Source organism: Hibiscus syriacus, unplaced genomic scaffold (assembly GCF_006381635.1).
Source record: "Hibiscus syriacus cultivar Baekdansim isolate YM2019G1 unplaced genomic scaffold, ASM638163v2 tig00116997_pilon, whole genome shotgun sequence".
NCBI lineage: Eukaryota > Viridiplantae > Streptophyta > Magnoliopsida > Malvales > Malvaceae > Hibiscus > Hibiscus syriacus.
This window is the reverse complement of record NW_024063513.1, coordinates 1,524,641-1,550,791: the sequence shown is the minus strand read 5'-3', so window position 1 is coordinate 1,550,791 and position 26,151 is coordinate 1,524,641. Positions and strand designations below refer to the sequence as shown.

General features: G+C 33.6%; 4 protein-coding genes and 2 pseudogenes across 6 annotated transcripts; 4 read left to right on the top strand and 2 right to left on the bottom strand.

Annotated features, from left to right (window-relative positions):
• The first annotated feature begins 165 nt into the window (after positions 1-165).
• Positions 166-1,107, top strand: LOC120194459 (photosystem I subunit O-like). 2 transcript variants are annotated; one of them, XM_039196769.1, is made up of 4 exons: positions 166-316; positions 413-485; positions 570-749; positions 859-1,107. In XM_039196769.1, exons 1-4 carry the CDS (start codon positions 220-222, stop codon positions 953-955), a joined length of 447 nt encoding a protein of 148 aa, XP_039052700.1. In that variant the 5' UTR covers positions 166-219; the 3' UTR covers positions 956-1,107. The 2 variants fall into 2 exon arrangements, with proteins under 2 accessions (XP_039052700.1, XP_039052701.1); XM_039196770.1 differs by having other exon boundaries at positions 837-864.
• Positions 1,108-4,446: 3,339 nt separating this feature from the next.
• Positions 4,447-6,791, top strand: LOC120193792 (uncharacterized protein At5g41620-like). 2 transcript variants are annotated; one of them, XM_039196224.1, is made up of 4 exons: positions 4,447-4,714; positions 4,745-4,926; positions 5,010-5,132; positions 5,339-6,791. In XM_039196224.1, exons 1-4 carry the CDS (start codon positions 4,528-4,530, stop codon positions 6,644-6,646), a joined length of 1,800 nt encoding a protein of 599 aa, XP_039052155.1. In that variant the 5' UTR covers positions 4,447-4,527; the 3' UTR covers positions 6,647-6,791. The 2 variants fall into 2 exon arrangements, with proteins under 2 accessions (XP_039052155.1, XP_039052154.1); XM_039196223.1 differs by having other exon boundaries at positions 4,447-4,926.
• A 236-nt stretch (positions 6,792-7,027) lies between these two features.
• Positions 7,028-10,741, top strand: LOC120194258 (annotated as a pseudogene).
• A 1,412-nt stretch (positions 10,742-12,153) lies between these two features.
• Positions 12,154-12,471, top strand: LOC120194257. Its single transcript, XM_039196620.1, has one exon. It carries the CDS (start codon positions 12,154-12,156, stop codon positions 12,469-12,471), a length of 318 nt encoding a protein of 105 aa, XP_039052551.1.
• A 2,895-nt stretch (positions 12,472-15,366) lies between these two features.
• On the bottom strand, positions 15,367-21,582 carry LOC120194254 (transcription factor E2FB-like). The gene is made up of 15 exons (XM_039196619.1): positions 21,115-21,582; positions 18,916-19,105; positions 18,709-18,765; positions 18,494-18,579; positions 18,331-18,419; positions 18,180-18,234; positions 17,532-17,584; positions 17,396-17,446; positions 17,257-17,305; positions 17,063-17,128; positions 16,903-16,979; positions 16,545-16,770; positions 16,232-16,298; positions 15,870-16,156; positions 15,367-15,656 (listed from the first exon to the last, which is right to left on the bottom strand). The coding sequence occupies exons 1-14, from the start codon at positions 21,310-21,312 to the stop codon at positions 16,029-16,031; spliced, it is 1,392 nt and encodes a 463-aa protein (XP_039052550.1). The 5' UTR covers positions 21,313-21,582; the 3' UTR covers positions 15,367-15,656; positions 15,870-16,028.
• Positions 21,583-24,292: 2,710 nt separating this feature from the next.
• On the bottom strand, positions 24,293-24,920 carry LOC120194255 (annotated as a pseudogene).
• Between the last annotated feature and the right edge of the window lie 1,231 nt (positions 24,921-26,151).

Here is a 26,151-nt window from a genome sequence, read left to right as displayed (position 1 = left end):
AATATCAAAACGTAATCCATTTAGTGGTAGTATCATCAGCCAACAAAGCAAAGACAAGGTCCACTTTATCCACTGAATTCCGGCGTGTCTCAAAGCCATTGAGCAATCACTCATCCACGCAATCTTGGGTAGTCCATAAAGAAAAAATCCGCGTCTCTCGTTTGAAGCACACAAGCTTAGGTACCAAATCTGTGACAGCACATCAGCCATACGCCAAAAATGGCAGCCACATTCGCAACCCCATCAACCGTCGTCGGCCTCGGCGGCTCCGTCACCTCGCTGTCATCCCCATCAAGGAAACCCCCCCTCTCTTCAGGTACGTACCCACCGTCCTTTAGGGGAACAAAAGCCCATCGTTTGCCATCAGGCATTCCTAGAGTAAAATCAGCATTTGGTGGGTGTACAATTGCAGGGTTTTTGAGATCCGGGGTGACTGCTAGGAACCCTTTGAGGCTAGCTGGTGCTTCAGGGGGCAGGTTTACATGGTAAGTCTGGATCAATGGATGATTTACTGAAATGTATTAGTGGTGAACGGTGATTAATTACATTGATTTGAAAACGTGGGGAAGCTTCGAGAGGGACTGGCTACGTAGGGACTTCAACGTGATAGGATTTGGGCTGATTGGGTGGCTAGCTCCATCCAGCATACCGGCGATCGATGGGAAGAGCTTGACTGGCCTTTTCTTTGATAGCATTGGAACTGAGCTCGCTCACTTCCCCACACCTCCGGCTCTTACTTCCCAGTTCTGGTAAGAATTGCAACTGTTGGGTTTAAGAACAATTTATGATAACTATTACTCGTCTAATTTGGGCATTAACAGTTTAATTGAATTTAGTTTTTTTGGATAAAATGAACAGGTTGTGGTTGGTATTATGGCACCTTGGACTCTTCATCACTCTTACTTTTGGGCAAATCGGGTTTAAAGGAAGGAACGAGGATTACTTTAAATACTAGTCTTCATTTGTAATTTTCTTTTTAAATACTAGTCATATTTTGTGTTTTTCTACTTCTCTTTGTTTAAAACTATTGTTCTCTTTACCTTCCTTGGATTATGTAAAATATTATCTCAACGGTAATCTGGATTATTAGTCTTTTTTTCGGTTGAATTTTATTTTACTTACATTATCCAATATATTTTTAACAATTTACTATATTTTGATCAAAAATAATACTTAGTATAACTATACTTGTAATTAATTACATATATATTTTTCAGCCTGTAAGATACAACTAACACAAACACAAACGAGAGAATTCGGATCCATCTAATGCTATTGTTTCTGTCATCTTCTATTATATGGTTTTTTTATTTAGCCCAGGGCACTTGAGTTTTTATTTTGTGACCTACCGTATTTTTTACAGTTTTTATGAGATTTTTCACATCGAGATGACGAGTTTTAATAAAAAAATATTTTTTGTTCAAACTCGTGATCTCAAAGTGACAAGTTCTAACAAAATATATTTTTTTTTGTTAAAATTTATCACATTGATGTAAATGTTTGAACAAAAAATATTTTTTATTAAAATTAATCACCTTAACTTGACGAGATGAGTTTTATGCAATGTAAAAAATATCGTAGATCTAAAAATAATTTGGGCTGCCCTAGGAAAAGAACCGTTATATGGCTGTCAACCCAAAAGAGGCCTCTGAAACATTGGATAACCCAGCAAAAGACATTGAAGCCCACAAGGATGAACGGACAGGTGTCACCATAAGAATCAATTACAGATAACATCAACGGATGCCGGTTGTACTGTTGATAAAGTTACAAGTTAACAAGTAGCCGTGGAATGGGATCCTGAAAACACTGGACACCCTTTAATCGATTATCTCCTATTATAGCACCCTTTCACTTATATTTTTTGAAATAGCACCATCCTTTGTGAGGGGCGTAAGGTGCATCCCCGAAGATGCGCTTTCCATGAATTTATGTTGACTCATGTGACACGTGTGAAAGGTGCATCCCGGGGACGCGCCTTCACGGGGTTTTGCTGACTTAGGTGATACGGTGGTATGTTTTTAATAATAAATTTTTTATTTTTATTGTTATTGTTATTATAAATTAGTAATATATTATGTAAATTGTTTCGGTTATAATTTAATAATTATCGAATGAATTTTTTTTAATGTGTGTTAAAGGTGGAGTGTATTATCCACATTAATCGGATAGAACAATAGATGAAAACTAATTTTTATTTTATTATAGTTATATGAAAAATGTATAAAATTATTATATTACCGTATGGTTATATTATTATTTTTTTATTTTAATTATCAATCTATTAATTTTATCACTTAATTATTTAAATATTATCAATCTAGTCATCTGTTATTATTATTTAACTAAAATATTGATGCATAAGTTAATAAAATTAGTATAATTACACATTTAATCTGTTATTATTATTATAAATTGAGAAATTATAGTAAATAATTATTGATGATAATATCGCTAAAATATCTAGAGATATGGTTAGCATCTAATCGCAGCAGCACTTCACTTTCCATTATAACTGTAGAAAAAAAAATAATTAGCACAAAAAAATAATTAATTAATAAATTTAAATAAATAATAATTTATATAAATATTATTTTAATAAAAATAATATTTTATATAATTATATTAATATAAAATATAATAACTATGTAAAAAAATACTATCTTAAAAATAAATTTCTTACCACTAATAAGAAATTTAAAACTCAAAGATTTGGAGAATTTGAATTATATAAGAAAGAAGAAGATGATTTTGATGTGAAGAATGAGGGGTTGAAGGAGTTTATATAGGGGGAGGAGGAGGGGTAGTTGAGGAAAAATTGGATGGGTATTAAAGTCATTTAATGAAAGACGCGTCTCCGGGGATGCGCCTTTCACACGTGTCACCTGAGTCAATATAAATTCATGGAAAGCGCGTTCCCGGGGATGCGCCTTCCGTCATCTCAGCACAAAGGGTGCTATTTCGGAAAATATAGATGAAAGGATGCTATAATGGAAGATAATCGGTTAAAGGGTGTCAGTTTGGTAAAATCACCCCTGAAAACTACTATTCCTCTCTGACGTATCATCAACAACAAGCAGACCTCGAAAACCCAAACACCTCTCCCTTTACGCCATCCATTTCTCATCTTCTACCTCAATTTCCTCTCTCTCACGTATATATAATTTTACTGTTATTTTACAAATTCAACCGCTGAATATTACCGTTGTTTTTTAAAAAAAATAATATATTTTATCATTAAAATCATTTAATATATTCAAAATGTTAGAAACATTCAAATTATAAATACTTTTATATGCTATCCAAAGGTTGGGCTATTTAACATTCCCTACCTCTCCTCCCAATAAATTTCCTAATTTCCTTTTACTTATTATTGACCGATAAAGTTAGAGATGTACGGGTCCACAATTATTACTTTCCCACTTTTCCCTATTTCCATTATTTGCAAATCACCCCCTTTATTTGTTTAGTATTTTTGTCTTGAACCCCTCTATTTCACTTCTTATCATCCAGTATTTGCAACCCATTCATTTACATACAAATTTAATGCACAATATATCTCATAGAAACCGATTAACTACGGTAGAGAAATATTTATGCGCAAAACCAATGATATTCATTGTGGGTTTAGGGTTGCTAGTATTTGATATTAGGTATATATTTATTACATTTATGTGTGATTCAAATTTATGATTAATCTCTTTAAATGATTTAATTTTAAATAGATTAAATTTTGAAGAAATTATTTTATATCATTTTTTCATAAAAATGACATATATTTTTTCAATTTTTATAAAGTAGTCTTAAATTTTATAATATTATCACTATTTATTTTTTTTCAATGATATAACGACAGAGTATTAATATTAGTATATATTTGTTAATTATAACATAGATCGCGAATTAAGAACGAATGAGGATAAATGTATAATAAATGCAAAATCAAACGTTTGTTGTAAAAATAATTGAGGATAATAATACTAATAAAGAACATTCCGGCTGAGATTACGGAACACAGCACCCAGGCCAGTCTCACGTCTTAAGCCACGTCCTCTCCCCTTTCTCACTTTATTTATTTTTCTTTCTTTCCCTCTTTAGTTTTCTGAATCAAATTCTTTCACTTTCTTTCTCTCACTCAAATCTTTCAACAACATTCCGCATTTCGTTTTTGTTTAATTTTTTTTCTTCCGATCTTTCTTTTACTCTGTAAAAAAAAATTCTTAAGAAGAAGAAGAATCTTTTGATTGTCCACTTCCTTTGCTTTTCTTTGATGAATTCAAGGCAATAAGTTAGGGACTTGCCAACAAAGAAAACATGCTCATTTGTTTCTTTCATCATCTTTTCCTCCCTCCACCTCTCATTTAAAAAACTTTCCATTTAGCTTTAGAAAGGGGATCTTCAATTCAAATCTTGATAGTTTTGCTTGAAAAATACTTCAAAGTCTTGATATTGGGTCATCAAGTTTCAGACTTTGAGGCGAAATTGTTGTCAGAAAAAATAAATATAGATTTATATATAAAACTACCAATGTCATGGCAACCACAACAAAATGGGGAAGGAAAAGGTAAACGGTTATGCAAGATTAGGAAACGTGGTTGTTCATCATCATCTTCTTCATCTTTGATCCAAAAATACAGATTCAAGCGTGCGGTTTTGGCAGCTTCAACGAAGTCACCTTCTTTAGCAATCCCGAGTGCTGAGTTTCCCACCACAGGTTCACCGGAGAGTGGTTCCAAAACCAAAGAAGCTTCAGTTTATGCTAGAAAACTTGCCGCCACGTTGTGGGAGATCAATAAAATATCTTCACTGCCAGGCAAGGAAGAGTTGGAGAAGAAAGATAGGAGGAGAAAAGCTCCCAGAGTTTTGAAAATGGCTCACACCTTGCCGCCGAGTTTGTTTGATCCGTCTTATAGCCCTATTTCAGAGGTGGGATCCGTATGTTTTTATTTTATTTTATTGAAGATTTGGGTTAAAATAAACAATTAATGGAAGTTTTTTGAATTGTACAGAAAACGGGTCGATCCAGAATCGAATCTCACAAGAGAAGATCTTCGGTTGTTTCTCATAAGCTTGAATTAAGTGATTATAAGTTGGGGAGTTCGGACTTCGTTGGCAACGCCAGTCTAATAGAGGTGATGAAACAATTATGAAAAATTTCCAAAGTTTTTAATTAATAACCAACAGTTTGTTTGTGCTTCAAATCTGCGTGTTTATAATTTATTCCGGATCAGACGTTCCATCTGTGTTGTTTTATATTTATGATCAGTTAACTTTATTCATTTTTTTTCAAACTGAGAATTCACTGCAATAATCTTGGAGTTGAATCTTCGTGATGCAGACTGAAACTCATTCTAAAGGTAAAAATCATGCTGGATGCCTAAGTGGGACCGAAACTCGTTTAAAGGACATCCGGAATGGCCTCACCACTTCGAAAGAGCTCTTAAAAGTTTTGAATCATGTATGTGGTCTCGAAGAGCGACATTCATCGACCATGTCCCTTATATCTGCCCTGCGCATTGAACTAGATCGAGCTCGCACCGGAGTTGATCGTTTGATCCGTGAGCCATGTTCTTATTGTGATGAAATGGAGCACCTCATGAGGCATTTTGCAGAAGAAAAGGCAGCTTGGAAGAGAAAGGAGCGCGACAGAATCCGAGATGCTATAGCATGTGTAGCGGATGAGCTTGAGGTGGAGAAGAAACTACGGAGGCAAACAGAGAGATTGAACAAGAAGCTCGGAAAAGAATTGGCCGATACAAAGGCATCTCTGTCGAAGGCGACAAAGGAGTTTCAGGGTGAGAAGAGGGCAAAGGAAATATTGGAGCAAGTCTGTGATGAGTTTGCTAAAGGAATCGGAGAAGATCGAGCCATGGCAGAAGAACTGAAAAGAGAGACGGCTAAAGTGAGGGAAGAAGTGGAGAAGGAAAGGGAAATGCTTCAGTTTGCCGATGTCTTACGCGAGGAGCGAGTTCAAATGAAGCTTTCGGAGGCTAAACATCAGTTTGAGGAGAAGACTGCAGTTGTCGAAAAGTTGAGGAATGAACTTGAGGCATACCTAGGAACCAAAATCAACGAAGAAAATGTCAATGGTTCTCCGAACTTGCAGAAGATCAAAGAGCTCGAAGTGTATTTGAAGAATATAGATTTTGGAATGTGTCGAGCAGCCAAGAAAGATGTCGATAAAGGTGAAGTCATGGTGAATGGTGGAGAAGAGTGTGAAGCAGATGATTCAGCTGATAGTGATCTCCATTCCATTGAATTAATCATGGACAACAATGACAAGAGCTACAAGCGGAGTTATGCTTGTGGAAATCATGTCAATGGTGAATCTAAGAGGATTCCGATCGGAAAAGAGAACAAGGGGATGAAATCTCGGTCCGAGGAGCTTTCATGGGGAAGCATTTGCTTAGAAAGAGGAAGTTCGGACTCCACAGATTGGGATCATGAAGATGAAATAAGAAGATACAGGTCAGTGAAGAGCCTTAGAGATCACATATTATCTAGTAACAAAAGAGCACCCATCGGAAGCTTTTCGAGTCCGACCTGGCAATGGAGCAATGGCTCACCGGCTTTGAATAGGGACGATTCAAAACAGTGGCCTAAGGTAGTTAGCGCTGGATGTGAAGGGCAAACTTCAACGAGCTGAGGAAAAGATAGAACCTTTTTTTTTGTAATGTTTCGTCATTTGTTTTGTTGGCTAATGTTCATCAATTCCCAAACTTTAGAAGACCAGACAGTAAATCAACTCTTAGGCTGTATGAATCTGTTATAATTTATGGATACGAATTTGCGCTAAGAGTCAAATTCAGACCATCAAAGTCCAATAATTTCCAACATGTTCTTATTTTTTCATACGTAGTGAGTCAGCATCATCCATGTGAGTTAATCCGCATCAAATTGTCTCGGACCACACATTTGACAACAAATCCAACCCCTCACATGGGTTGTACAATAACTCTACATTGTCGTCTTATCATGAAATTATGATTTTCTTTTTCTTTTAATTAAAAAAAAGAATGTAAAAAAAATGAAGGTTAGGTCTGTTTATTTGGATATAATTGATTTTCTGAAAAATGAATTATTAGAATTTGAATTACTGGAAAATAAATTAAATTTCTGAAAAACGTTTTTTGGAAAATGTTTTCCGTAAAATGAATTACATTTTTCTGAAAAACATCTGGAAAACGTTTTATGATATTTGGAAAATGTTATTTAAAATTTTTTTTTTCACTAGTTGATGAGATTTTTAAAAAATATTTATTATAAATATTAAATACAATAAATAATATTATTTATCATAAAACTTAATATTATTATTTTAAATATTAAAATAATTTATTTATCATTAAATATTATTTTTATAATTTTATTAATGAAAATATTAATATTGGTATATTTTAGTGAAATAAAAATATTATAAATTATATTAATTATTTATTAAAGTAATAGTGTTATATTATATTTTAAAAATATTAATTAGTATATTTTAAATATCTTCATTAAAATATTATTATATTATTATATTAATATTAAATATACAAATAATATTATTCATTATTAAATATATATAAATTTTATTATATATTTATTAAAATAAAAATATAATATCTTATATTATTATAATATAATTAATTATTTTATTATAATATTAAAAATATAATATAATATTATTATAAATATTAATAAATATATTTTAAATATTTTAATAATTAATATTTTGATGAAAATGATATTAAAACTATTTTATTAATATTAAATTCACAAAATAAAATTATTTTGAGTATTTATTTTTTGAAGTAAAAAGTTTAAAAAATGACTTACGAAAAATCAGACCGTAAGTTATTTTTTAAAAAACAAAAAGAAAATTCTATTATCAAAAAAATGAATTACGTTAACTAATTCCGTAATTTATTTTATAAAACTTAATTGTTAAGGTTTGGGTGACGGGGCAAATAGTAAAAAGAATGTACGTCCAAACCACTAGATTCATTCAAGTGCTTTATTTCTTGTCTTGTAATTAAACTTGGTTTTTTATTGAGATTAAAAAGTAAAAATATTATAAAACGAGAGAGTCCAAAACCAAGTGGGACGCCATGTGACGATCGCGGTCCGTACCGATTGTCAGTCACTTCGGCCCCTAGTCTACATTCAGACACATCTCTTTCATTTCTGACAGACAGAACCCAAACCTCAAACTTACCCACCCTTTTTCTCCATTTCCGCCGAGCCGAATGTTGACCAAAACCAAAAAGCAAAAGATCCTATACTGTACTAAACAGAAGTTTGTAGTCTTAGAGGGAGAAAAGAAAAAAAGGGGAGGGGGGAAAGAAAACTTTATTATTGTTTTTAACATGACAACAAACACGACGAACAGAGAAGAAAAAGGAAAGGAGAAGGGCAAGTTTTGTATTGATGGTGTGGTGATGGCAGGGGATTGGGGAAGGAGTTTCAAGAGAAACCCAGATGACCATAGAAGCTTCTTCGATTTTCTCCAACTGATGTTGAACTGATTTCTTATTACTTGAAAAAGAAGCTGGACGGATATGAGAAGTGTGTTGAGGTCATTCCCGAGGTTGAAATTTGTAGATATGAGCCCTGGGACTTACCAGGTTTTATTTTTTATTTTACAATAGGTTACATCCATATATCTGTGTGTTATACGGAGCTTTGTCTTTTTCAAGTGTAAATTAACTCGGGGTGGAGTTTGTATGTTGATAATGATGAGGAAGTTTGAAAACTACGGTGTTCTAATTTGGATATGAAATATGATAATGACGTTGAAATACTTGGGCTGTTGTCATTTTGCTACTAGCCACTTTTTTCAAAACAGAATGCGAAAGAAGCAAAAGTGGGATTCTGTGGGTTTTAAGGGTTACTCTAGTTTTGCTTTCAGTTTTATTCCATTAGAAGTTATGACCATGCACGAGGTTGATGGAATCTAGAAGGTAAAAAGCTAGTGTGGAAGCCAGTTAACCTTGCAAAATTGTTAAGATGTTTAGAATTTCCATGGAATCTGTATCTGTGACTATCAGCCTTATCTTCCCTCGATGTAGAAATCGATGTTTTCAATGGTAGAATTGCAAGCTGTGCCCAACAATTATCTGAAGTTGTTACGATCTGAGAAATTTATCGTTGCCTGGCCGGTGTCATCATGTATGAACCTGTTTAAAACTTGTATTGAATGCCGCAGGTTGTGTTACTTCCTGCAGAGAAGTTTGAACTTTTCTTTTAACTTCCCCACAATGTATTTTGTTCTTTTCTGTTTTATATCGTCATGCCGAATTTTCTCAAATTAATTAAAACACAAATTAAATTGATGTAGCAGGAAGAATGGAATCTTAATTTGCAAGTGGAAGTAGAGAAAGAAGCCTAGCAGCTGTTAATGGTATGATCTTTTCTAGTTTTTGTCTCGTGAATTGGTATCTTAATTACATGATTTTAGGTAAAATGTCTTTATTGGATTTCTCAGATATTAACAAGATTGTGTTGTGCAATTTTGCGATTAGCACCTGGATTGTCCTTTTGATGCTGCAGATAATTGTTTATGTTCCAGTAGAGTTATGTTATTAATTCACAAATACTTTTTTTCTTTGGTGGTTGCCACTGATTTCCCAGACAAATCTGTCGTAAAGTCGGATAATGAGTGGTTCTTCTTCTGCTCTCGTGGGAGAAAGTACCCGAATGGTTCACAAAGTAGATGTGCAACTGAACAGGGTTACTGGAAAACCACAGGGAGAGCACAATGTCAAGTCGGGTTCTAATGTGATTGGTACCAAGAGGACGCTTGTGTTTCACACAGGTCGTGCACCGAGAGGGGAAAGAACAGAATGGATCATGCACGAATACTGCATGGATGGAAAGTCCCAGGTGATAAATCTTCATAACTATTGAACATATAATGGTTTCAATAAAGTTAAATTAATCCGAAGACTGGTTGCCCTGCTTCGTATTAGGGAGACAGATATTGCAGGTTCACGTTTGTAGTCAAGCCATATCAATAGATGCGGTTCACTGATTTGAGCTCAATATTTGACTAAATATTCATGTTTCATTTGCTTTCTGAATTTGTAGGATTTACTAGTTGTTTGCCGCCTTAGGAAGAATAACGAGGTTCGTCTGAATAACACATCAAACCGGACTCCACCATTTATGCATGACAGCAACTGTGCTACCTTAGATGCTGCTACTGACCATACTGGAACTTCCGAACTGGACAAAGCCAATTTGAAGAAGGGTACTATTAGTTATGATTCTCATTCTATTGGGCAACTCGATTCCGCATCGGAATCCGAGCAAAAACATTCCAACGATGTTGGACCAACAGAATCTTCTACACCTCAGAAGGTTTGTTCATGAGAATCTATCCTAGTATCACATATTATTCATGCAGTTTAACTGGATTCGTTTTTTTTTATTGCCTAGAAACCTGGCATTCTGATATGTTTGGGCTTAAAATTCCAAGATTCCGATGCGAAGAAGATTCTTTGCTGAGATACTGAAAGATGATATAATCAAGCTCGATGAAGCGCCATTGTCAGCACGACCGAATGTCTCACTTATGATTGCGAGCACTTCCAATGGCTATCAGAGAAGTCAGCAGCCGAGGCAAGAGAAGGAACCCCGCGCGTCCCATTTCCAGGGCACGGCAAACCGGAGAATCAAATTGAGGAAGCCCAAGGCACTCGATTTTCTGGCTGCCAAAGCATCAACGGAGTAGGAATGCAGTGTTGGCGAGATCTCTATAGAGAAACTAAGTTGTCCGAAGTCGGGGGACTCATCAAAACGACTGCTATACTTGTTTTCACGGTTGACGACCGCCAATCTCCGGCTCACTTATGCAACTTTTGTTATCCTCGCTTTGCTAGCTTTGCTTGTGACATTTCTTGGAGGTTACAAGCCTGTTAAAAACTCCAGATATGTGCTACTTTGTTGAACAACCTGTGCCAATGAATCCATATAAGACGGAATTTTTATTCTTGTGTTTTAAACTCCAGAAATATGATTGGTAACACATCTTACTACTGGACTGTCGTAATGCATGATAGTAATGCTCGTCACATTTTTGGCTATAATTCATTACATTCTCATGGAAATATAAACCTAAATATAACCTTTTTTTAGGTGGTTTTCTTCTTTATAATTCAAATATTTCTAATCCATGGCTGGCATAAATATGTCTAGCATTGGAGTCGAAACATTTAGGGGTGTTTGGTTCAAGTAATCTTGGATTACCGGAGGAATGTAATGTCATTCTCTCGTTTGGTTGGCAAACATTTCCAACCCCGGTAATCCTTTATTTCCAACAGTGGTATTTTGGGGTATATTACATGAAATGTGATTATGCTCCTTCCCTTAGGTATTAATGGATTATCTGTGTTTTGAACTAAAATGCCCTTAATTAGAATTTTATATGAAGTTTAGGGGTTAAAATAAAATTTTACCCTTTCATTAAACCTATTTATCTTTTCAATTTTATAAAAAAAATTATATAAATTTTATGAATTTAATTTTTTTAAAAGAAAATATATAAATTAATTATAGTAAAATTATAGTATAATTCAATTTATTAAAAATATATATATATAATAGGGACAATTTCTTAAAATATACATTATAATAATCTTTTATTTATTTAACTAAACAATGTAATCTTACATTCCTGTAAACCTCTCCTCTCTGGTTTGGATTGTGAAGCAGGCAAGATGTACATCAATTATAATTAATTGCAGTATTTGACCTCATGAAGCTGGTCGAATTTTATAGCTTTATAACCTTCTCCGGTGAAGAACGTTGATTTTTCAGCTTTCGGATTGACTTTGTGAACAAGTGTATAAAAATATAAAATTCCATCTAATATCAATTCGATTTAAAAGAATATTAAAAGTAAAATCCATTTTTATTTATTATTTGATTCGATTTAAAATATAAAAAGCAATCATTGCATATATAATCCAATCAACCTCTTTTGGTCTGCACCTTCTTACAGATCTCCCTTTTCAATTTGGTACATACACTTCACCGAACTCCAATTTTTTATTCATGTTTCATCGATTTTTTTTAGGCCACCTGTTTCTACTGCTTATGTTAGCTGTTTCTATATGATCCATGTTATCAAAGCAGGTGTGATATATTACATAAAAACATGCATACGTGATGAGTGGAGAAGCCAACACTCCAAAGGTGGAACTGAAGCTCCAGTTATCTCCACCTACTCCTGGGGCAGCTAACCAACCAGCAGCTGTCATGTCGCCCAATGCATCGGTCTCCTCATCGGAAATGTCTTCGGGAGGCTCGTGCGTGTCTTCTGAGCCGCCCAGTGGCCCGGACAGTTACGAAGGAACGCCGATGATGCTAGTGAGATGTCCACTGTGCCTCATGTATGTCATGCTGTCGGAGGTGGATCCCAAGTGCCCCAAATGCAAAAGCACCGTCTCGCTTGATTTTCTAAACCAGGACAACTCAAAAAAATAAGCATCTTAAGCTCTTTCTCTTGTTTATTTCTTTGCTTTTGGGGGCTTCTCCTATTTATAGTTAGTTTAATTTGGAGGTTTTTTTAAGAGAAATAATACATGTATAATGACACCATCGATTAAAGATTAGTTACCTTAATTCCCTTTTATGGGAGAGATTTAACTTTTAGAATCTGTATTGATTTTAGTGTTAGAAATTAACTGTTTTTCTAATCCTATTGATGATGAATCCTATTGACAATGACATATTTTAAAATTATTTGAAAGTAAGAACACATTTATTAATAACGTAAATTTTTTTAATATGGTTGACATAAAAAAAAATTCAGGATGAATACTATCACAAAAATAAATAAATGATTAAAAAAAATCAAATTTTAATATGTACACATACTCGATTGAGGGCATATAGATCGGTCACTGCATATCGCTCATGTAGCGGAAGAATATACACTTTTATTAAAAAAAAATTAACTATCTAAGCTAGAAGCAACATGAATTTCACCCACCAGCTTGTCAAGAGCGGCAACAATCTTGTTAATTAAATTGCTTTCAATAAACCTGAAACAATCATTAATCCAAGGAAGGCAAAAGGAATTGGTTTCTCCGGAATTTGATTCAACTGGCCGCAAATAAACCCAAGTAGTCTTCTTCAACAACAAATTGGTTATCGGAACTTCACAAGAAGATCTAATCGTCAACCCTTTTACACAAGGATTGGAATTATTCGATCTCGACGGAATCAAATCCATGAACAACGAAAAGGGACGAGAATTCTTGGACTTCGGTGGAATCAAATCTTTCAATGATGTGTATGAAACAAGCGGAACTCTGGAATCCAATTCCGATGGAAGATCGAGGCCATCATCTGATTGCTGCATTCAGAAACACTTGATTTCTGGAATAACTGAGACTGTTGAATCCGGACTATATTCTTGAGAGACAATCGATACGGAGTATAAATTTTTGTTATGACGGCTTAATGTGAGAAACAATGGGAATTCAGTGAAGTTTATTTTAGGTATTTGAGCTAATTTAAATACAAATTTGAGTGAAATCTTTTTATAAAATCTAAATCAATTTGAAGACTTGAATTTTAATTGGTTTCAAATTTTAAATTTAAATATATTCATGAAAGATATTCTAAAACAAGTTTATCATAAATTTAATTATTTTCATAAAAAGACATTATCAACGATGATTATCAATTTAGTTGGTTTCAAATTTTAAATTTATTGGGAAATTGTAATCAAATATTTTTTTTGAACAGAAGTCACTAGTATTATTAAAAAAGTGAAAATATTCGAATTTACGATAAGAGTTTACAACCATCATCATAAACTATATACATGATTTGGACTTTTCCTATATAACATTGAAACTAGCCGCTTTAGATCATATAAGGACTATACATGGAAAAATGTTTAAAAGCCAACCAAGAGACTAAAATAGATACAAATAAATATGATTTAATCAGCAAACGAACCATAAAAGAGAATTAAGGTATGGAAAGATCACCGAGAACTGCAGATCAATGTCATAATCCAACCCTGAGAAAATATAAATAAAAGAACAAACAAACAGCTGAGAAAAAAATCGAAAAACGTGCTACAAAGACAGAGATAAACGTGCCACAAAGTCAATGCCGCCGCCGGCTAAAGAAAATCTAAGAAGAAAAAAGTGATCTGATCTATAAAAAATATACAAATTCAAAAAAAAAGGAAGACAGAGTAGGGAGAGAGCGGCTTGAATCTTTAAAATCTAGTTAGTTTATTATCTAGAAATTATAATAAAATCTGTTTTATTAAGCTAATGGATTATAAGGTAGTATATGTTCTAAATACTCTCAATCATTTGACAATGAATGCTTAAATTGGTTCATGCTGGTAAAAATCTTTTTTGAGATCTTGTTATACAATATTACTTAATAATATAAAATATTTTAATTAATTAATCATATACAACTAGAATGTTTGAGTCGCTTCGTTAGAACTTAAAAAAATTATTTTATGAACACAAATTCCTCAGCATATCAGATATGATTGATTTCTATTAGTTGAGATCATTACTAATAGGAAGAGAAGGGCTAACGAATCTCTGTTTTTAAGTTGAGATAATTACTAATACAATGAGAAGGGTTATGTTTTTATTAAGTAAAGTGAATACAAAGTAATATTTGTTCAAAAACTTCTGATCATTTGATAATGAGGATTCATACACCCTTAAGTACACGGTCACACCCTTAAGTACACGGTGCTCGAACCTAAAACCTTAATAGATAACTACAATGAGATGCTCTTACATACTTATCATATTCAAAACTTAATAAAATTAATTTTTAATAGATCTTAATTGTAAGAATGGAAAATCGATTCTTTTCATGTTTTCCCCCAACATTCTTTTCCATATAAACATTTATTATGGTTATATAATTTTTTTAGATAATGTATCATTTTAATTGTTGGGTCATTTTGAATTTTATTCCTCTACAAACGTAGTCAATTTCATATTATGTACGTTTCAGCTGTGAGTGTTAAATCTTGCAAGATTTAGTTTTATGGTTTTTATGATACTTTACGCACGGATATTTTGTACGCATTGTTTCAAGTTTATCAATAACTTATTCCAGATTTAATAAAAATTATACAAATATTCCATCATGAGTTCATATATTAACATATCCTTAAGTAAAATCAGAGATTCGAACATTGGTGTTTGCGAATGAAGCAAACTAGATTGGAAAGGTCACCCTCGCCTCTACAATATCCAATCTGAATTATTCGATCAATAGATTGAATATCAATTATTAATTAAAAAAAACATTTTAAACACGCACATAACGCATGCATTAGAAAAACCGAAGCTTCACAATCATAATACTTGGCAAACTCTATTACTCTTCCAAGCCCTAATATGACTTTCAGCATCTGAGACGCCTTGTCATTTCACCATATTTCAATCTCAGTGGAAGGTCGATCCTAGCTCAGACGCCTCCGGCAAATTCAATGAACCACTCAAGCTCGACGGCGTGTCTTCAAGACGATATTGGTCTACTGCATCATTAAATACATTACAGCCAAGTTCAGCCCTTGCATAGTTCTGGTATGTTGCTTCACAAAACAACCTTGTCATGCACTGAACATCATGTACAAGTTTACATCTTTATTTCATCAAAGATTTTGCTCACTACAATATAAACAAGGTCATCAGATCATTTTTGTTTCCCACCATGTGATCTCTATATAACCCTATCAATGCCGATCAATCTAAACGAGATGACCTAGCTAACGCAATGAAAGCAAAATAATTAGAATTATATACAGGGAAGTCGGATAAAATATGACCCCTTATTTACCACAATATCATGTAGATCACGTGTATTACTTAACTGTTACGTACTTGATATCATTTAATTCCTGGAAATTTGAGGAAGATCAAGTTTCCGCCTTTTCAAGAACCTTTATGCCAGACTCTCCAAAGTATCAGCCTATCAGGAATGCTTTCAACAAAATGCAAGCCGAGTAATGTTTGGTTTTGCAAATGCAAAAGAAAAGTCTTTCACTTCCCAGTTGGATTGGCACCAGGCACTTCGATTGCATTTCGTGGAGGTGTGGGGTGTGGTGGGCTAACAGCAGATGTACCATAGTCTTCACGAGGTGTATCATACCCGATCCATTCAATGAAAGCTTTAGTTAGAGAGTTACGGGCAAAATAATGAGCAAGAGAAAATAAACATTGAATCAAATCTCAGTAGAGGATACGTTCAGTCGGCCACATGTCAGTTATGCTAACACTGGGATCTGATAAAAGCCAATAATCGGCATCACTCTGCAAAAGAAATTAGGAAATAAGTACTCATTAATGATTTATCAGACGATCATACAAGTTAATAAACTGTCATATGAGTAATTGAAATGGTCAATAAAATTTTGTTGATCAAAGGGCATGCCCCATTTGGTATACAATCAAAGAACTCATAAGCTTAAGGTCTTAGGACAATATGTTTGTTTTCTGAAAGAACTTAATTTTTTTCTAAAAGCAACGATATCCATACAGTAAAAGATTCCAACTTACATCAACATCTGAGGGAACGATCTTCAGGATCCCATTCATGATGTCCTGTGAGTCGTTAATATCTGAAAAGATTCTATTTGTATCTTGGCCCAGCATTTCGAACTCACTCCTTCTGCTCTCCTCTGTTGCCAATGTCTTTGCTGGGTTGTTATTCAAACCCGAAATTGATTGAATGTTTTGAGGTGGATCAACACCTTGTATCTTTTCAAATTTCTCCTCAAATTGACTGGGTAGCAGAGAGAAAAAGAGGGAAATCATCAGGAATGTTGACTACTAGTGTTCAGATGGAAAATTATCCTTACCATAAAGGTTTCAACATGCGAAAGGAAAAATTTTAAGCAACTAGAAGCAACTGTACCTGACAAGATAAACATCTATAGGACCCATTGAGCTTCTGAGAACAATTCTGTATCTCCTTTGGGGATAGTCAACAGCCTGATATAAATAGAAAAGTTTGCAATTGTGATTGAACGTAGAAACATGAACCATATGTTAATTCTTCAAGCCTTTGAGATTACCTCATCAGGATCAGGGACTTCCAGAGTTGTTCCATGTGGAGCATTAATAGCTATCAGTGTTTCATTCTAAACAAAAGGCAAAGAAACATTTAGTTACAAGCAGAAAGTAGAATGCAGCCCTAGCATAAGCAAGACCTTAAATTTACCGACTCAAAATTCAAAACATTAATAAGTTATTTGGGCAATGAATATACCTGGAAGCATGGTATGCTCTTGATATCTTCCTCGGTGACAAAAAACCACCTGGAAAAGAAGAAATGAGTTAAGTTGCTCTGCTGAAATCGTGAGAAGGTCTACAAGAATACAATATTAAGTAGGTAAGTGATGATTTACTCCTGATTATTTTCATCGTCACTGAAGTCCCTCAATCTTCCTTGCATTTCTCTGCACAATATAGAAATCTCAGCAACAATCCAGAGAATGGAATCAATTTAACTGAGATACAATAGCAAGGGCATAGCAGCTTAACCTTATTCGTTCATCTAATCTACGTTCCTCAATAGAAAGGTCCTCAACCTGTGCCTGCAAGAATGTTGCCATTATGAAGTTTTCACAGCAAGCTTAAGTAATGAAAAACAACCATCATTTAAACGTATTGTACTTGCTAGTAATAAAACTTAACTGAATACGATTCAACTACGCTTTGTCATATGCGCTAAAGAATTCACAACTAACATGCCACTATAACTTTCAAAAACATAAAAAATAGAAGGGAAAGAGAGGCCAAGAAGGACAAGACATAAAAAGGTACAAAACTGCAATGAGTAGTGATAAAGATGTCATTGCTTTTGATAGAAGTCTGGGTCTGAAATTAAAGCTGCGAAGAAGATCGTCATAGTTACATTGTATATTAGTTTAACTATAAATTAGTGATACTGTCTTCTCAAAGTTTCATCGTTTGAGATGAAAATAAAAGACATGTTGGATTTAACACGGTCAAAAAGGCAAAAAAACAAATCATCAGCAAAAAGTGAACTACTATATGTAAACGTACCCCAAAGAAGAAAATGACAGGTAAAATTAAATTAATTTTATAGTAAATAAAAACACTAACGCGTAATCTATCAAAGAATCTGCATTTCAACAAACAATTCATCTACAATTTCATGAATTGTACCTGCAAAGTTGCAGCATTCTCATCACATTCCCCTGGCCTTGATACATCAAGCCCCCTGATATCAATTAAAAGATTCGAGTGTTTTCTTAAGTGAAAAACCAAATAATGTCGACAAAGTTTATAGAAAAACAAAAGAAGATACAGGCCATACTTCCACTGAATTCTGTTCTTGAGTTTTTTTTCTATGAGACCAATACCTTCAAGGACATTGGTTATGTCATAAATCCTCCTCTTTTGCACCTGTAGGAACAGGAAACCATTAAGAAATGAAATCATATCATCTGATTGTTTAACAAAAATGAAGACATAGTTACCTCCAAGGTACCGGCAGCTTTATTTAAATCAAGAATGCCGTCTTCAGCTTGCTTAATCAAATTGATGAACTTCTTTGTCAATAACCCTGAGTTAAATTCAAATGACATTACATCAGTCTCAACATTAACTTAATAACCGATAAACTTCTTAAAAAAAATACTTCGAAAATTAACACCAAACAAAATACAGAAGTAAAAAATAAAAAATAAACTACCTAAGGAGCTGTCATATCGACAGGGACCAGCAGGAGCGAGATTATTGCCAGCAGAACCTGCAAAATTTTAGAAGGTTTGTCCTTATCTATATCAACATTTATTCCTTAACTTTCACCAGAACTAGTTCAAAAGATGATTTTAACCTGAGGATCTACAATGACCTCTCATTCGCCTCAACTTTATAAATAGCATAAAATACTACTAACCAAAATTTGAAGCAGGAGTTTGAGGGCCCAGTTTACTACTTTGTGCAAGCCTTGATGTTTTTTTAGCCTTTCCAACAGTTCCTGATACAGGTGTCTGAAGGGGACTGCTAGCCACTTCAGTGTAACCTTGAGGCATTACCCACTCACCAGACTCAACTTCTCGATCTGCTACATCCTTCTTCCTCTTTAATTGATATGGCAAGATGTTTTCAAATTGCAATTAGAAACATGAGTAAATAATATTGAGCCGCAAAATTAGTCAAGAAGAAACTTCAGGCTTCATTTAAGAAATTGAATTACATTGGATGGAAAAAATATAGAGAAGCTTGCATATTTGCAAGAAGTTGAACCGTGGATCTTTTTTTTTATAAGATTTGAAGGCCTCATTAAAACCCCCCGTCATAATCATCAACATACTAAACCGTATGTCAACGAAAATTGGAAGGAAGAAAAGAGTACCTCATAATTTATTAAAAAAACAAACCAGTACACCTTAGAGGAAAGAACATACCAATCTAGATACAAACACCAAATCAAGAAAAAACCAGAAAACCTCTAAGAAACCCCCTCAAACAGCCAAATAAAACAAGGACAACCCAAATAATGAGAAAAAAACCAAAATAACCGAAAGCAACACCCAAATCTATTAATGAGAAAAAAACACAACCAACTCCAAGAGGCGAACCATCTACATATTTGGAGAAGCAACACAATCCAATCAATTAAAACTCCTTCAAAAACCGCTAATAGACCAAAGCCCAAGCTACCTCTGAGACACTTAAGCAACCTCAGCCTTTTGCTTGCTCTTTTTAGATTCGCGAGGTCTTTTTTTCTTCCCGAGCTTTGGGCCCTTCCCAAGACCCTTTACCTGCAATCGGATTGAATCACTTATTGCCTCATTAGAAACCAATAGACCCATACTGAGACCGTCTTCCAGGGCATGAGACTCCACAACGTTTTGATCTGATCGATCGAGGGCACCAGGAAAGGAAGACTCCAAAACTGAAACTGGCCTAGAAGCAAAATCAATCTCACCACCGGTGGTTCCATCGCCAGGTACAACTTCTTTCCCAAGCTGATTTGACAAATTTTCCAGCGATCCAAGTGGAAAGGAACCCGGTGTAGGGAACTTTGACCAGGAGGATGAGCTTCAATTTGAGTATTAGAGTGGGCCAATGCAGCCATGCTCTACTTGGAATTCTTGGATTTGTCGTTCTCAGAGCATTTACATTTAAGAGATCCGAGAAAATGTGTTATGAAAAAGGGTATCTTTCAACCAAGTGCAGTAGACTCTAGACAATTTCTATCATCCAAGTGTTAATACTTCAATACGTTCCAAACTACCTCAGGTTTTTCATGTGAAACAGAAACACTAAATATTTTACAGAACATCATGATGACTAAATCGTTCATAACAAATGTAACACCAATAATTGAATCTATACTGACCCTCCAACCAAATGAGCACAACCACTAACCGTAAGCAAAACCAGGACATTCTAACAAGCACCAAGGGTGAAAAGTAATTGCGAGAAAACTGGACCATTAGAATCTTATCGCATTGAAACACATAAATTTAAAACTAAGATCAAAGCATTAAATGATTACTAAGATCAAAGCATAAAATGATTCTGGTAACTTCATTGAATGATAAAACAGATAAAACTTTCTCCTTTTAGAAGTGATGATAAGCAATAATTTCATTGAAAGGGGGATCAAAACCAGCAATTGACTAGAATATACATCCAGCAGCTCTAGGCTTTGGAATGTTAATGTTTGAGTCTGTTTTGACCTTTTTGTTTTGTTCTCTAGTTCAGTCTCTGGATTTGTTTTTCTAATTCGATTCTTTATTAAACTAAATTGAAGACTTTACCTATTCTTTATGGATTAATAAAACCTTGTCAAGTCAAACGTAATACCGAATAAGGCAACAATCAACCCAATAATAAATCAGATTCTCAAAACCCGACAAAATTCGCAATTAAAAACACACAAACAAAACCCCAATCTAGAGAAAACAAAACTAAAGTTTCAACCACAAAATTTCACACATAAATTCAAATTCCAGGTTATAGAGATCAAAATTCAGAGTAGTCACCCTCCAGATCACAGCCAAAGCAGATCTCGACCAACTCCCATGGTCAACAACACAAACAAAACCACTAAACTAGAAAAGAAACAGAGGGAAAAGTGACCTACGGGAGACTTAACAACTATGGCTTCGGGCTCTTGATCTGCGCTGCAGCGAGATTCAGTTGACGCAAAGCGGTGATAGTCAGAAGCCATAAACACCGGTTTCACAGATAAAGATCGTTGTTGTTTCACCGGGTGTTCAATTTGCTGCGGTTGCTGTTGAATGGATTGCTTTAACTGATCCGAAGCTTGAGAATTCGACATCTCATGAAAACTTAAAATCAAATAAAAAGAAAATATATATTAAAGAATTTTGCCTTCGAGAGGTGTTTCGGGAAGAGATAAAAAGAGGAAGGTAAAAGAATTCTCAGCAAAAAGACAGTCTCTTTCTTTCTTCTTCCTTTTTGTTTTCTTTTCCTTTTAGACGAGAAATTGAAGATAGATCTAATGTTTGCAAAGAAGGAAAATTAAAAAAAGCGGGAAATAGAAAATAATAAGCAGATGATAAGTTATATAATTAAAAAGGAACTAAAGGTATGAAGAGTAAGGGTGTGATGATCTAATTCGATTTAAAAAAAATAATCGAAAATTGATAACTGAAAAAAAATAAAATTGATTCAGTGTGTTTGGTTTTTTTAAAATAATTCGTTCGGTTAGGTTATGGTTTGAAAATCCGGAATCAATCCAAATCAAATCGAACTGATAGCCTCTTACAATGAATGACATATTCAAATTGTTTGCCTTAATATTAAGGGACTAAAACTTGAAACAAGAATCGGTACGGAAGAATAAGTAAAACAAAAATAAGAACGGCATATTCCCGCTGCAATAGTTGCGGTGTAACGGCGTTCAAGACTACTTCGTTAATAGTAGAAAAGTTTCTTTTGGTTTCACCCTTAAATATGGATGTTTGTGGTTTGGGTTGTTGTTCTAGAATGGTTTGAATTTGAATAATTGTATAACTTTTAGTAGTGTATTTGGGGTTTAGAATTTGAACAATATGTCGGTAATGTTGTTGATTTGAATTATTTTAAAAAATTAGAATTCAAAAACCGTACAAATTCAAATCAAATCAAACCGCACTTAATAAAATCGGATCGAATTTTTTTATAAACATCCCTGGTGAAGAGGGGAGCGAATTTTGGTTCGGAAATAGATAGGGAGTTGCAATAAATTTAATAAAATCATAAAATTAGTTTTTCCCCTTTTAAATGTATAATTACATAATAAATTAAATTTTGGACACTGCTTTTTTCAGTCAGAATCAAGTTTTATTTTATTTTATTAATTATCTTTATCTCTTCTTCCCGCCATCAAATGAATTAGACATTAGGGTTTTTGGTTTTAAATATTTAATAAAAAAAAATAAATATGAGGTCTTTCTTAACCTCAGCATGCTATCTCGTAACGGTTAAAAGGGGTTTTTGGTTAAAAAAAAATAAAGTTATTAATCTCGATCTTGTTCGAATCTCATATTCATAAATCAATAAAAAAAATTGTAAAATTTAAAACTTAAAAGAACATAATACAAATCTAATAAAAAATAAGGATTTAAATTTAATTTTAAGATAAAAATATTAATAAACCTAAAATAAAAATATAATTTAAGCTGAATATATATATATATATATATATATATATATAAATACTATCGGGTCGGGTACCCGGTTATAAAAAAAATCAGCCTAGACTGGGCCCGACTACCCAAAAAATAATGAGTCGGGTACTTGATCAGGTCAGGTAATATTTTTAGAAAATTATCTGTTTTTTAGGTTGGAGTCAACAGGATCATGTATTTTTGAACACCCTTATTATGCACAATTCATTCATAAAATCTATAAAACTCATTTGAAACTCGCACAAACCCAAACATTGTAAAAAACTTTTTTGAAAACCCATTCGAAAATAAAGAAATGGTGGATAATTTGATTCAAAAAAACAAACTAGATTTGAAATATACGATTTTGGGAATAATTGATTGGAAAATAAGAAAATTCATCTTCGTAACTGAGTGAAAATTGTTGCTTCAATGAATTTGAATAAATTGAGAGGGGAAACAAAACCCTTAACTTTACTATTTTTGAAATAATCGGTTACGAGGAAATAAGATTATGAGAAGATATAAGTTAAATTATAAACAAGTATTTAACTTTTTTTTTCATTAAATTCAAATTTAAGTATATATTAAATACGATTTGTTTCATTATTTAACTAATTCGCTTGGTCTGATGGCAAAAGCCATGCCATTCCACACCTTTTTCCTAAGTTTAAGTCCCCTCCTATATAGTTTACCTTTTAATAGTTCCTTTAAACCAACACTAGTCTCACCCTCTGATGGGTAATAAATAATTATATAAATAATAATAATAATAATTTTATTGTTTATTTAAAAAAAATTGACGTGATAGTGTCACGTCATCATGTATCATGATATGGATAGCCACGTCAGGATATCTCTTCACTTGTACGTGCTTGGTCAACATCAGACATTTTTCATCTATCGTAGTGTTTTTTCCCTTAAAATGAACGTTGAATGGTAAAATATTCCAAAAAAATAATAAGAACAAATTTGACAATACTATCAAACGTTAGGATTAATTTGTTACACTATGCCTATAAAAATAATATCTAACAAATATAAAATTTATCTTTTTCACGTTACTAATAAAACATATCAGCCAACTAAAATACATAATGAATTAAACCCATTGGACAGTTATATCCTTTTCTATTTAAATTCACAGCATTATATATATATATATATAAATATTCATATTGTTCTAACATTCATTTTCATTTTCCTTATATATAATATACATTAAAGCGTAAAATTTTGGCCTTTTGGGTCTTGAAAGATTTCTCAAAGTGTTGTTTTGACTCTTGAAAGTTTTAAAGAAACCCCTATTTCGAGTTTCAAATGTTGCCATTTCCATTAGAATAAGTAATCTAAATTTAACTTGATTTAGCCAATCTTTACTGTTTCACGTTGGCAACTAATGCCATACATCCATGGAAAATGATCCAAAACATGCTTTTAGGTGATAAAATAGCAATATTGTAGATAAATTATTTCAGTTATCCAAGTTTAAAAAATATTATTATTTGTTTTAAGGATTAAGGAACATGTGTAGTAAAAGCACACAAATCTTTACCAACAATTTCCATTTAAAAAAATTCTCTCATCTTAGTTTTGCACAAGAACCAATCCAACTGACATGATTATTATACGCTTAAAATAAACGAACTAGTTGAGAGAAACATCGACGGTGCAGGTTTGAACAAGTTGATACTTCATAGCCGAACCAACTTGGATTCCCTTAGTTCGATCGGAAAAGGAAATATAAGCCGGACAATTGGCGTTTATTTGATACCTCCCCGAAACCCAAGTCCCCACTCCCCATTTCAGTTGCCCGTAGACCATGACATTGAGCATCACCATGCCAGTATTCAAGTCCTGGCTCAACCCTTCTTCCAGAAACAGCGCCACCGGCACCGCATTGCCGTATAAAAAAAGGGGACCAAACGGTGACGACGAGATGGCCCTGGTAGGTCCTGGGTAGCAGCGTGGGTAAGGTTATCTGCTGGTTATGGTAAGATGCGAAGATGTCGAGTTTTTGGTAGTAGATGCCGATCTTGTCATTGGGGTTGTGGGAAGACAGTGATTTGGATGTTTGAAGTAAGTTTGTAGCTGTGAGGTTGAAAGCGTAGATGGTGACGTCTTGGAGGATGAAGCGGGGCTTGTCGGGGTGGAGGATCGCCCATACAAGGAACACAACTATGCCGAAAACCACGAAGAACCCCACAATGGCTATTGTTATGCGCTTGACTCGCTGCTCATCATCGTCGTGGTGGCCGCAGTCCTGGGCCGCCATCGTTGTGCGCTGCCCGCTGCGGACTGGAGATGACAGCCACAGGACCTCTTTAAATTTAAATGATTATAAAAATTATGTTATGATATTCTATATAAATTTAATGATTATTTGTATATGTTATGCTTAAATGTAAAAGTACTTAATCTAACGTGGAAATCTATTCGGCGTATGTCTATGATTGGGAATAGGGGGTGTAACTTGGCATATGGTGGGTGGGTGCAGAATGAGTGTTCGTTTGGTGCAATCTTATCTTGGGGTGCAGTCTTGCTGGGTGATACCTTATTATTACGCCTCGCCAAAAATCCATCAACTTTTGCAAGCAAAAGCATGAAATGGGATTTGCTTCTAATATTTACCTTAAAACACTACTCTTTGGCTCTCATTTTTTACCTAAATCATCAGTTTTTTAGTTTCTAAATTTTCAGTTTTTTTGAAACTATACCAAACGTTTAGTTTTCATTTCATTTTAGTATCTCACTGTTAAAAATTTAACACTTTTAGTACCTAAACTATCACTTTTGTCATCAGTACTTAAATTTTCAATTTTTTCAAAATTTAACGTTAAATTTTGAATGGAGTACTAAAATGAAACAAGAATTAAATTTTAGGTATGGTTCAAAAAAATGAAAAGTTTAGATATTAAAATAGACCAAAACTGATAGTTTATGTACTAATCGTGTAATTTACCTCATTTTTTATTAGTTAAGTGCTGCTCTTTCCAAAGCTAAAAATTGGTGTTGAGAAATTAAGGAAGAAAACAAAAGTTATAATTGTGGAAAACTTAAAGATGGTTGAAATGTGAAGCAAAGTTAAACTCTAATTATATCTCGAATTCTGTTTTTGAAAGTCGATATTCAATTTTTTTTTTATTAATTTAGGTGTCTAAAAATGATTGTATCTTGTTAAAATCAAACCATAATAATTATGAAAACAAATCAGGATCTAATCATGTTAAATCATCGAAAATAAAATAAATACTAGATTAACGGAAACGTACATGAATTAATTGATAGGTTAAAATCCTTAAATATTTCTTTTGTTGTGATCTTCAAAGAAGATAAAACTCTCTTAAGTACAAACTCTAAAATGGGGATAAGAGTAAATACGATTATAACTTTGTCTCTCATCAATTTATAAATACAACTTTAATAGTATCTACACTTTTATTTCCATGAAACTTCTAATACTTTATGACTTTATAACGTAATTGGTAACTTAATTTATGTCATAT